Source organism: Prionailurus viverrinus, chromosome D4, assembly GCF_022837055.1.
Source record: "Prionailurus viverrinus isolate Anna chromosome D4, UM_Priviv_1.0, whole genome shotgun sequence".
In the NCBI taxonomy this organism is placed as follows: domain Eukaryota; kingdom Metazoa; phylum Chordata; class Mammalia; order Carnivora; family Felidae; genus Prionailurus; species Prionailurus viverrinus.
Genome location: NC_062573.1, coordinates 65,292,224 through 65,305,237, shown reverse-complemented (window position 1 = coordinate 65,305,237; position 13,014 = coordinate 65,292,224). Strand labels below are relative to the sequence as shown.

The 13,014-nt window shown below is 45.1% G+C and overlaps 1 protein-coding gene across 5 annotated transcripts in view; it reads right to left on the bottom strand.

The window, feature by feature from the left end:
- Window positions 1-1,052: 1,052 nt before the first annotated feature.
- TLE1 (TLE family member 1, transcriptional corepressor) overlaps window positions 1,053-13,014 on the bottom strand; it is a 91,557-nt gene continuing 79,595 nt past the window's right edge. For all 5 annotated transcript variants that reach the window (XM_047829843.1, XM_047829845.1, XM_047829846.1 and 2 more), the window contains 6 exons: window positions 10,872-11,121; window positions 8,273-8,520; window positions 4,607-4,754; window positions 3,022-3,172; window positions 1,789-1,865; window positions 1,053-1,636 (listed from right to left, as the gene is read on the bottom strand). In XM_047829843.1, coding sequence (XP_047685799.1) covers window positions 1,529-1,636; window positions 1,789-1,865; window positions 3,022-3,172; window positions 4,607-4,754; window positions 8,273-8,520; window positions 10,872-11,121 — 982 coding nt within the window. In that variant the 3' untranslated portion in view covers window positions 1,053-1,528. The remainder of the gene's footprint in view (window positions 1,637-1,788; window positions 1,866-3,021; window positions 3,173-4,606; window positions 4,755-8,272; window positions 8,521-10,871; window positions 11,122-13,014) is intronic.

Sequence of the window (13,014 nt, the reverse complement as noted above, 5' to 3'; positions counted from 1 at the left end):
CACCATTATTTCCTAAAACCTAACAGTAAATAATAGGTATATGAAGAGTGAGACATGGAGCATTTTGGGGAAGAAACATGCATAGTCAACTTATTAAAAGCCTGGGGTTACAGATTTCATCTAATCAGATCAATGAAAGCTTGTCCACAAAGAGGAAGACCACACTAATGAGAGATCGAAATGGCTAGAAGCTTCAGGGAAAGCCTTAAGGAAAAGAACGGGGCTCAGTGCTAGGTGTGGTTGGCTAAGTCATTCGATATAATAGATCAAATTATAATGAGCATTATAATGAGTATTAATGAGACAAAACCAGTTGGCATCCCAACCTTTCTTTTTTTTTTTTTCAATGTTTATTTATTTTTGGGACAGAGAGAGACAGAGCATGAACGGGCGAGGGGCAGAGAGAGAGGGAGACACAGAATCGGAAACAGGCTCCAGGCTCTGAGCCATCAGCCCAGAGCCCGACGCGGGGCTCGAACTCACAGACTGCGAGATCGTGACCTGGCTGAAGTCGGACGCTTAACCGACTGCGCCACCCAGGCGCCCCTCAACCTTTCTTTTACAGGTTAATAAATTCCATAGCTTTGTGAATATCGTCAGTCTTAACGCTAAACCCAAGTCACCCACATGTCTTGAGATGTGATGCTTGCCAAGGGAGAAAATAAAAATTTGAAGATGCTGGGCTTTCATTCAGAAGACAATGTTCTGTCTCCCAAGGATTCACCAAGAAAAAGCAGAGCTTTAATCTGTGACCTCCAATCACAAGAGTATCTTACCAAAACATGAATCCTGATGAAGTCACTTTAGCTTCCCAGATAAAACTGCCATTAGTAAACCTTCAATTACTGAGGATTCCTAGTCTTGAGTTCCCGGTAACTCAGGCGTGTTGATTAGGTTCTAGTGTGATGCAAGTCGACGTCCAAATATATTTATAAATTAAGAGGTGCATTCATTTTTAAACTTCTGAAAATATGTGAACTTTGCTTATAAAACCCCCATCAATGATCCCAAAATTTTGATTAAAAATAACAAAGAAGGAAAAGGAAAACCACTTATTGGTACTAAAGCCTTTACTGTAATAAACCAAATATATTTACAATTTATACAAATGTTTAACCTTCAACAAAAATACAAAAAAACATTTCACAAGATGCAAAACCAAGAAACAAGTTCATTGGAGACACCACTGCTCTACCAAGCACAGAACATTGAGGGGAACTGCAAGGAACAGAAAGGTAATCTCGGCAGATCACACAGAAAGAAAAAAAAACAAAACAGGCTCTGCCTACCCCTTGGCCCCTCTGCCCACTTTGCCTCAGTGCTCCGTTTGGTCTAGGTAGATAGGTGACCTTCAGTTGATGGACTCATCGCCTCCTCTTTATAGACTCAAAGTAGTTTTGTGTCAAGGTTTGGAAATAGGTTTTCACGTTGTTTTTTTTTTTCCTTTTAAAATTACAACTTTTCTATTTCTACAAATTCAAAACATTTTGGCCCAATTCAACTATAAATGTGAAACCACATAATGTTTTCAGTAGATGACTTCATAGACTGTAGCCTTCTTGTCCCCTGAGCCAGTGACTATGTACTTATCATCCACAGAGATGTCACAGCTAAGCACGGACGAGGACTCTTTGGACTGGAAGAGAAAACAACAGGCTCACGTTTAATGTGAATAGAGATACTCAGGGGCCCTGCTCCCCCGCCAGGCTTCCGAAGGCACCTTCGCTCCTGGAGTCACGGCGAATGCCGTGATCAAATTGTCATTCTTGGTAAGGAGAGCTGACTTACCTGGAATATACTAGCTCCGTAGGGGGTCCGCCAAGCATTGAGGAGGTTGTCTTTGCCAGTACTCACAAACCATTTACCTAGAATTAGCAAAGGAACATGTAGTTCAACAATATTAAAATTCCTGCTATACTATTAGCAACCTGGACTTAATTGAACTCCACGCATTTCTAATCACGAACTATCATGTCCAACGGGTTAGGCTAGAACTTGAGTAGAGAGAGCAGGTTTTGAATCTGGGCTCCACTATGAACCATCTGTGGTCTTGGGTTTTGTCAAAGCAGTGGCAGGGACCGTGTCAGCCCCATTAGCCACTAGACGGATACACTTCGGGTAGCATCACACCCAGCACACAGCGGGTCCTCAAATAGTGAATCAGTGAAGCTGCTGTTCTTTCAGTCTCCTCTTGATGAAATGGGACTAGGAAGGAATAAATGATGAACTTAAGTAAAATGCCAGACATGGGGGCGCCTGGGTGGCGCAGTCGGTTAAGCGTCCGACTTCAGCCAGGTCACGATCTCACGGCCCGTGAGTTCGAGCCCCGCGTCGGGCTCTGGGCTGATGGCTCAGAGCCTGGAGCCTGTTTCCGATTCTGTGTCTCCCTCTCTCTCTGCCCCTCCCCTGTTCATGCTCTGTCTCTCTCTGTCCCAAAAATAAATAAAAAACGTTGAAAAAAAAAAAAAATTAAAATGTCAGACATGACGCATGGCACATAGAATGGGCTCAGGGACTAATTGCTACACATCTCTCCATCCATCCTGAGAACAAATATTTGACCCTACGTGAACTTCTTCATCTTCACTGCAGAGTATAATGGTCTGAGGGGAGCTAAAAATATTCTCTTCTCTGACCCTACTTCCCTCTCCTCCTCAGTCCATAATGACTTCCAACGTGGCTGCCCCAGGCTTCTATAAATCCTGCCCCCCTTCAGAGTGGTAACTACTTGTCCTCCACCTCTGCCTCAGACTCCCCCGCTAAAAAAAAAAAGAAAAAAAAAATCCGTGTCAAAACATCATATTAGGCAACTGCATCACCTGCTGACCTTTCTCCCATTACGAAAACAGGCCGAAACGGACATCACTATGCTCTGAGGGACATATTAAGACAATAGAATGATTGCATCCAGCTGCTCAGAGAACATTTTTTCCAGACATGATCTCTACTGTAATTTTTTTTTTAGAAGTATTTTCCATTGAGGCCATCGGTGTCCTCCCGTTTCCTTTCCGCTAAACTCACCACAATAAGCAAATTTGAGGGACAGCACACAGCTCTCATGGAGATGCAGCTGGTACTTGTCGGGTTTGTTTACGTGAAGAACTTCCACATTGCTACTCTCCATGCCCACGGCCAGCCACTCCCCAGTTGGGCAGTATCCAAGGGAGAATATCTGTAGGAAGCAGAACAGGCTCACTAGTGATTTTGCCCAATGAACTGAGAAGTGATAAACAAGAAATGGGGAAAATAGCAAGAAGAGGGGGATGTAATCAGCAAACTCCAGATTGTAGCATAGTCCACAGCACAAGAGACCGAACCCAGACAAGCCAAGTGTGGAAAACCTTTATGAAACAATCGGAAAACTTGGAACACTTATCACATGTGATTAAATTAAGAAATTATTCTTAATAATAATAGCATTTGTGTATATAGCATTTGAAAGTGGTCCTTGTCTTTTGCAGATACTAACTGAAACACTTGCAGATAGTGTCTGAGATTTACTTTAAAATAATCCAGTGCAGGGGTGCCTCAGTGGCTCAGTCAGTTAAGTGTCTGACTCTTGATTTCAGCTCAGATCATGATCTCATGGTTCATGAGTTTGAGCCCCGCATCGGGCTCTGCACTCTCAGTGCGGATTCTGTCTCTCTCCTTCTCTCTCTGCCCCACTTGCACTCTCTCAAAATGAATAATAAAAATAAACTTAAAAAAAAAAAACCCAATATTGAAAATAATCCAGTGTTTGGGGGCAGGGATGATACATGAGACCAGACTGGTCATGGGTTAGAAACTATAAAGCTGGGTGATGGGCATTTTAAGAAGCTTTAAAAAAAAAAAAGGCAGACCAAAAATAGTACCCTCCATATATTTGGAAAAAGACTGGAAGGAGGAAGACTATAAGTAACTCAACAAAAGATTAACAGGGACATGAAATTTAGTAAAACACATACTTGTAAACAAGTCGTAATCAAAAGAACAATTCTACCAACAGAAGGCACTTAACAAGGCAATGTCTTTCCCAAAGCAGGTCTAGATTCAGATTCAGATACTCCACATCTAGATAGTCTTCACAATCCATAAAGTTGCCATTTTATATCACTTCAAACTTCCATAAATCTAGTCAGCCACTGAGTCCATTTTCTAAGGGTTGAATAATAAAATGGGCCTCCAGTGAGATACTGCTGTCTTTTTTAAGCTCCCTGATGCAAGGGAAATGAATTCACTCCAGAGCTGTTGTGATTGTTCTCTATTCCTTATAATAACCCTGCATATTTTTCAAGCTCTATTTATATGTGAATCAAATAATCTTCTCTCACCCCCACATTAGATGGTGGGAACATGTACAACAGGTCCAACCGTCTATTCTTCACTGAACAAATTCCTTCAATGAACTCCTGTAGAATAAACAACTAGCAGGTCTTAACCAGTAAGGTTTTAGAAACCACTCTAAGCATTTCAAGGGTTCTGCTTGTCTGTGGGTTGTTGTTGTTTTTAATCAGTATCTCAAATTTAAGCCTGGTCTGTTGGCCCAGTTGTTATTACCATGAGATGTGAAGGGAGGGAGCAGGACGCCCCACACAGAGATTCCTGGTGGGGAAAAGCCCGTCACCTGTGAGGTGAAGTCATGCTGCTGTAGCTGCCGCCCTTCTCGCAGGTCCCAGGACCTGACCGTGTTGTCCAGGCCGCCCGTCCAGAGCTTGGTGCCATCATTAGAAATGTCAATACAGCTGGCCCCATCTGTGTGGCCCTGGAATTGCCTGATAAAACAAACCAGATTGAATAATGATTTCCTGCCAGAGCTCAAGGTAAACACTGTTGTGTTGTTAGTTTTGGACTCAGTGTGTGTGTGTGTGTGTGTGTGTGTGTGTGATCTCTCAGTGTCTTCTGATGTGCAAGATCAAACTAACATCCCCCACCCCGAGGAGGAAACAGCACTTGCGGATTTTCTTTTTTCGCAATCCAAGCGTTAAAGAAATGGAATGTCACTTTAGGTCATCATACGGGAGAAGCCAAATACACTCTTACAGCTCTTCTTACAAATCCGTCTGGAAGGGAAAATTCCTCCCAGGTCTGGAAAAAGTGTTTGAGTGTTAAAAGAAGAAAAGAAGAAAAGAAAAGAAAAGAAAAGAAAAGAAAAGAAAAGAAAAGAAAAGAAAAGAAAAGAAAAGAAAAGAAAGGAAAAGAAAAGAAAAGAAAAGAAAAGGACAAACACACAAAATCCCACGTGTATTCTGTAAGGAAAGAGGTAGGCCTCCATCACTACATTATAAGCTCAGGGTCCAGAAGCACTCCTTTTCCATGAGTGAATCAACACAGCAATGCCCTTCATGCCAACAAAGCATGAGCTCACGTATTTACTCAACCTTGCTTTCTGTATTAGAAAGAGCCCTGCATTAGGAAATCTGGACTCCCAGAGACAAAGGGTCATGCTGGCCTCCTGACTTAGGGGCGCTGAACAGAGTCAGAGCTAATTGCTGAGGCGGCCCCGTGGGCACCTCTGCAGGACCCTGCCTGGAAGCTGAGCACATGCTTGTTCTCTGAAAGGGAAACCTTGTGCTTCAGTCAAAAAACACTACCAAAACCAATCAACCAACAGGGACTCACTGAGCACAGATGCTTTGCCAGGCCAAAGGCAGGGTTTGCTGAGGGGTAGGCAAAAGTGAGCTACTGCAGGGTTGGTGATCTGTGGGTCCCGGGCCCAGTTTTGCATGCCAACAGGGAACCGGCAGGGAAGTGACCAGAACACGGCCAATCACTATGGTGAACTAGGCGGGATGCATTCGAGTGGCTTGGGAATTTCAACACTCAGAGGAAGGTTTCTATGTCTGTCCTTCCTCTAGGTGCCCTTCCCCCCCTTATTTTTCCCACAGAGCTCCAAACTTTTAAACTGAGCTTGGAATTTAAAGAGCATGGAAGACAAGACAAAAGCACCACTTGCTGTGAATTCTGAGACAAGGTGAGAGCTATCATTTCAAAAATTGTTCCTCCAAAAGCTATTCTGAATGTCCATCTTAGTTCTCTGCCCCCACCCCTGTCCCATGCACACACACGTTCCCCCAACCACCCCAGCTTGCCTCCAAGACTCCCCCGTGGGTCACGCCAGTCCCAGATGCAGCTTTTGAAAGCTGATTTGCTCTTCTTTCCATCAAACTGCTCTGGAAACCCAGTGACCTCCCTCTGCATCCTCTAGAGGTCATAAAATACTTTCTCGCCTTGACTACAAATGCTGTTCTCTTCTGACTTCAGGTGCTTGGTGGTGGCTCCTCTACCCCCCTGTCCGCACATTACAGCACTACCTCAGCCTCCTAGAAGGCAAATACCAGGACTATCCAGGCTGTGGTGGGTCTCAGTAGATACTGAGATGCTCAGCAGACTCTGTGCTACCCTCTCACACAGAGTAGCCACTAGCCGCACGTGGTCAGCCCACACTGAGCAAGACATTTGTAAAGCACTACTGCATTGTATCCAGCAGGTGCTTACTCCTGGGAGCCGGCACAGAGCAGGGGTTCAGGGCACAGACAGGAGAGCAGCACGCCTGCACCCCATCACGTCTCCCCCACGCCCGAATGTGTGAGCAGACAAGCTGACTTTTACCTTCTCTGTACCTCGGGTTCCTCATCTATAAAATTAGGATAATTACAATGCAGACGTTATGAGGATTAAAAGGATTAGTGTTTGAAAAGCACTTAGAATTAAAATTTTGAAAGTGCTATTTATTAAGATTTTTTTCAAAAAAAGAAGAGGAAGAGGGGCACCTTGGTGGCTCAGTCATTCAGCATCTGGCTCTTAGATTTGGCTCAGGTTCGTGGGTTTCAGCCCTGTATCAGGCTCTGTGCTGGCAGTGTGGAGCCTGTTTGGGATTCTCTCTCTCCATCTTTCTCTGCCCCTCCCCTGCGTGCGCTCTCTCTCTCTCTCTCTCTCTCTCTCTCTCTCTCTCTGTCTCTCTCTCAAACTAAATAAACTTTTAAAAAAAAGAAGAAGAAGAAAAGAAAAACAACAAACACTTGCTAGGCTAAAAAAGTCTGAAGTGGCTGTCAGCTCCAGCTACGTTTGTCAATTTTGCTCATTCTGAGTTGCCCAGTGCCCTACAAGGAAAAATTACTACCAGAGTGTCACCCGTACACAGGGACAGAGCCTGGTTTGGGACACTGGATTTCTACAGAAGAGGTCTGAAGGGAGACGAAGCTGCTATAATGACTCCTAAAGTCTGTCCCCTTCACTGTGGCACTTGGGTCCAAAGCATGAGAAGAGCCCTGCTAAATAATCTACACGCCTAAAATCACACTATCAACAAAGAGCATTTCCGAGCGAAGATGAAATAGAAAACAAAAAAGCAAAAGATGACAGGTTTTCCCTGGGATGTTTAGCTAGCGCTTCCCTTTACAAAGACTTTGCTGTAAGTGTGGACTTCGACTTCGGCAGAGGGAATGAGGTGGCCAGAGCCGAGGAGAGACACAGAGATGGCAGGACTGCAGCTGTCACAGTTCAGAGGAATGATTCTAGGAAGCTGGGCCCATTCCTGGGTGGAGTAACCCCTGGAAAGGGCTGATTTAGTTACTGAGACACATGTATACTTTAATATAATTTTTGTGGGAGCACCTGGGTGGCTCAGTCAGTTAAACGTCCGACTTTGGCTCAGGTCATGATCTCATGGTTCGTGGCTTTGAGCCCCACATTGAGCTGTCTGCTGTCAGGCAGAGCCAGCTTCTCTGTCTTCCTCTCTCTCTGCCTCTCCCCGGCTCACGCTCTCTCTCATAACTGAATAAACATTTAGAAAAAAATAAATGAAATCATTTTGCGAGTAAAATTCATGGAATCTCCTCTTCTCATGTCCTTTTGTTGGTTTTCTATTCTCCTTTATCACTCGGCTCCTATTTGCACAAAGTTCTAGCCAAAGCCAAAAACATCGAGTATTAAGGACCCTTGATACTGCCAGGTAATCCATGGTGCACGTGCTGCCCCTTGGCAAAAATCAGGAATACTTTTTGGACAGGTCTGGCAACTGTAAGTGGCTGAAGAATGGGGACATCAGGGAGGTAAATATAAATTGTGGAGGACACTGAGCATAGCATCCAGACTGTAAGCCCCCCAGAGGGCAACTGCCACAGTTTTGTCTTCATACTCCCAATACCTGGAACTCCCAGCCTGGCACACAAGAGGCTCTGAACATGGGCCGAGAGCCTGGGTGCAGCCAGAGAAACAGAGGGGACAGGAGGCCTTCAAGCCCAGGTACCTAAGGAGGGAACACCCACCATAGACAACCATGTCTGCTCACCTCACCAGCGTCTGGTTGTGCAGGTCCCAGACCGCGATGTTGCCGTCACTGCAGCACGAGAAGCAGACCTTGGAGTCGGGGCTGATGGCCAGGGCGTAGCACGCAGGGGCCGAGGACGTCAGCTCCGCCTTGATGCGCGGGGTCGGAGCCGCCAGGTCCCAGATGGACAGAGTGCTGGCTTCCCCTCCCACGATGAGGGTGCAACCATCAGGGAGCAATTTGCAGGAACGGATGTAGTTATCTCTGTTCTGTGAAATAAATGTAATTCAATTGCTATGATGCATTAGCCAGCACTAACAATCCCATGTTCTCTAACTGCTATCTTGGTTTTCGACTTGAAAAATAGTATTTCATGGACACTATTTAATAAAGCAAGAGTTCTGTTGTAAAAATTGGGATTGAGTTGTAACTGTCCCCTTTGAAACGGTAAATAAAACAAACTCCTGGGCTTGCTTGGGCACGTGCAAACATTTGGATAGAACTGTTCCCGACGTTCAGTTTCCTGCTGAGTAGAAAGAACTGAAATGATCAGTGGATGCAAGATAGGTGTACATGTACCTCTCTATGAAGAAACCACTTTTCAAAGCTAGCTTATAAATGTCCGACCTCACCACCCTCCATTATTTACTATTTGGAAACTGCAGACCTACTGCCTAGGTTTTGATTTTCGTTACTCTTAAATCTCTACCTAAGGCTTGCACTAGTCATGTGGATCCTTACTAAGAATTTAACAGAGCTGCTTTCTCAGGCGATAACATGGCTGCTACCATATTCAAGCCTCTCAGTCCAAAGAAATCGATAAAAGATGGCATCTTCCTATCGAAAGCAACACACATTAAAAAAGTAAGGTGAGAGGGGCGCCTGGGTGGCGCAGTCGGTTAAGCGTCCGACTTCAGCCAGGTCACGATCTCGCGGTCCGTGAGTTCGAGCCCCGCGTCAGGCTCTGGGCTGATGGCTCAGAGCCTGGAGCCTGTTTCCGATTCTGTGTCTCCCTCTCTCTCTGCCCCTCCCCCGTTCATGCTCTGTCTCTCTCTGTCCCAAAAATAAATAAATGTTGAAAAAAAAAAAATTAAAAAAAAAAAAAGTAAGGTGAGACCTAAAATAACCCTCCCCTCCCTGAAAGAAGTAATTGCTATTCTTCAACCCAAATAGACCGAGCTGAAGTTTTCACTATGCTTTGACCTATTACTCATAAATTTCAAAAGAGGCGATGAACGTTACAAAATACTCCTACTATTTTAGAATGTCCGGCTATGTTTCAGCGTGTTTCAATTTCATTAATGGAGATTTTTTAAAGTTATTTGATTTGGGCGCCTGGGTGGTTTAGTCAGTTGAGCATCGGACTTCGGCTCAGGTCATGATCTCATAGTTTGTGAGTTCTAGCCTCACATCCGATTCGCAGAGCCTGCTTCAGATCCTGTGTCTCCCTCTCTCTGCCCCTCCCCCGCTTGCGCTCGCTCTCTCATGAATAAACATTAAAATAAAAATAAAGTTATCTGAATTAAAAAATAAATCAATGGGGCGCCTGGGTGGCTCAGTTGGTTAAGTGTCTGACTTTAGCTCAGGCCACGATCTCTCAGTTCATGGGTTCAAGTCCCATGTCAAGCTCTGCTGACAGCTCGGAGCCTGGAGCCTGCTTCAGATTCTGTCTCCCTCTCTCTCTGTCTCTCCCCCACTTGCACTCTGTCTCTCTCTCTCAAAAATATAAACATTAAAAAATAAAATTGAAAATAAAATAAATCAATAACTACTCCAAAAAAGGCTTTTGTATCTCAAAAACACCGTTCTTCTTTCTGAACACTCTGTCTCTGGAATCCTCACCAGTCGCTAGGCACGCAGCGGGTGAACTGTTCCACCCATCACGGCGAAGTGCAAGCAGACACCACATCAGGGGCAAGGTGGCCTTTAGTCTGCTTAGGGCCAATGGTACGTGGTCTGTAAATTCTGGGGTTACAGTTCAGAGAAGGGAACATGTCCCAACATGGCGTATGGATCCTGAAAAATGCAAAATGGCATCCTCATACTTTGGGAGGAGGTGGCTTCGGGTGCCTTGGGAAAGCGTTCTCACCGTCCCAGTTTTGCGGATGGCCGCCCTGTTTCCTTGCAGTGTGATCTATTAACCTTTCCCGAAGTTAAGGTAATAAAACCCAGCCAGCCCTCCCAGGTCTCCCTGAAAACACAGGCCCTGTTCAGAACGCTTTTTATGCCACATTATGAAATGTTTACTATTCAATATTTATGCAAAGGCTGTAGGGAAATCACAAGTTAAGTGGACCGCAGGGCTCAGAGTCCAGGCCTAGTTCAATGGGAAACCCCCTTCTGAGTACACGTTCAAACAAGGACAGCTTCTGTAAACCACTGTAAAATATTTTGTGAAAGAAATCCATCAACTCTGGGATTTAACCACTGAAACAGCAACAAATGAAACCTTCACATTTCGGGCGGGGTGGTGGTAGTGCGGGGGCTAAATAGCTAACGCAGGAAACAGAAAGGGCTTCCATTTCCTCATAATGGGAATAAAACCCAGGCCCAAACAGCTATTTCCTTATTGAGTCTCCAGGGAGACATTACCCTTGTGCACCAGTTCCTGTTCGCTCACCAGACAGTCCAGCTGAGACACGGGGCTCTTGTTGCCGGGGTGGCTGATGTCCCAGACCTTGACGCAGCCCTTCCCGCCCGTGTACACGTGTCTCGTGGGGTTGCTGATGGTCACCGCGCACACCACCTCCCCGTGGTTCAGGGTGTTGATCTGGCGTGCGTGGCGGGGGATGCCGGGTCCGATGAGGGCGTCGGGGGGGAAAGGGACGGGCTGCATCTGACCGTCCGCGGTGACGTGGAAGGAGTATGCACTTTTGGGGAAGGGGACAGTTAGAGAGAGAGACAGGAGAGGAGACAGAGAAAACACGGATCATAAAGCAGTTAGTCATCACCTCAGCAGCCTCTGTGAGGAAGAAGAGGAAAGAACGATTCTCCTCATGATTCTCTTCTGAAATCAACAGAAGCTGAAGTATTTACCGAAGGAACAAATTTAAAATACATAATAGCAGAAGTCTAGGGTGTACATATATTAAACTGTATTTTTTAAATATTTAGAAATTTCTCAATTGTGCCTAACCATTCCAGAAAGCATCCCTTCAAATCCCATCCACGACGCTAACTACGCTTCCTAATTAACATAAAATACCTCCTTCCCAACACACCCTGTATAATTGTATGATTTCTTACCATAATTTTAAATGATTATTTTTTATGCTTCAGATGAAGCCCTCAAGAACTCATAATAATTTCACACAGTAAACACTATATTCCAACACTAACATATGAAAACACTTCTAAACGTACCAGTTTCAGGCTTGAAGTTACTCTTTTGCATAATCAAGAAAAAATAATAAAAGATTCTCTCTTTTTTTAAATGTTTATCTATTTTTGAGACAGAGCGTGAGCAGAGGAGGGGCAGAGAGACAGGGGGACAGAGGATCTGAAGCAGGCTCTGTGCTGACAGCAGGGAGCCTGGCGCAGGGCTCGAACCCACAAACCACAAGGTCATGACCTGAGCCAAAGTCAGATGCTCAATTGACTGAGCCACCTAGGTGCCCCAATAAACAATTGGCTTTATGACAGATTTTTTTTTGATGTATATTTTTATTTTGGGGGAAGCTGGGGCAGAGAGAGAGAGAGAGAGAGAGAGAGAGAGAGAGAGACAGACACAGAGAATCTGAAGTAGGCTCCAGCCTCTGAGCTGTCAGCACAGAGCTTGACACGGGGCTAGAACCCACGAACCGTGAGATCATGACCTGAGCCGAAGTTGGTGGCCTAACCAACTGAGCCACCCAGGCACTCCAACTTTATGACAGATTTCAAGTTTTCTCCTCAACAATCTCCCTACCTTGGCCACGAACCCCAGTTTTATCTAAGGCAGCAAAGTACTCTTTGGTACCCTCCCCAGCTTCCCTTTGGCTAGGTATGCCACATTTTCAGCAGTAAGAGGTACATGCTCAACATACATGCGCTGCTGGGGGCATGTGGTTCATAACTTCAAAGAGAGGGACGCCAGGGGATCCAGAAGCTCTCTGTACTTTTGGCTCAATTTTGCTATGAACCTAAAACTGCTCTAAAAAAACAAAGGCGATTAATTAAAAGAAAAAAAAAAATTTAAGTGAGGAAGATCAGGATTCCCGTCCTCTTTTCTTCCTCCTTCCACTGCCTCAACTATGAGCAAGGTGCCTTGCTCAGCCAGCCCTTTTGGGGTCACCTTCAAGGTGACTCTGAAGATGGAAATCAATTGCTGAAGGAAGTAGAACACAAAGATAGGATGCAGAGGCCCTGTGACACTGTGGGGCTGTGAGACCTGCTCTGGGCTACTGACAGCCAGTATCTTTTATGGGAGAGAGAAATAAACCTTCATGTTGCTTAAGCTATTGTTTTCCTCTCCTGTTAAATACAAACCTAATCCCAGTACATATTTGTTTCCACCTCAAAATCTTAAGGCATATTTTATGTTTTGTGATCTAATGATTTAAACTCCAAGCAATAATATATTACAGATATAAAACATGCACAAAGAAAAGACACTTTAGAAGGTGGAAAATGCAGGGGCACCTGGGTGGCTCAGTTAAGCGTCCAACTTCGGCTCAGGTCATGACCTCATGGTTCGTGGGTTCGAGCCCCACATCGGGCTCTGTACTGACAAGCTCAGACCCTGGAGCCTGCTTCGAATTCTGTATCTCCCTCTCTCCGCCCCT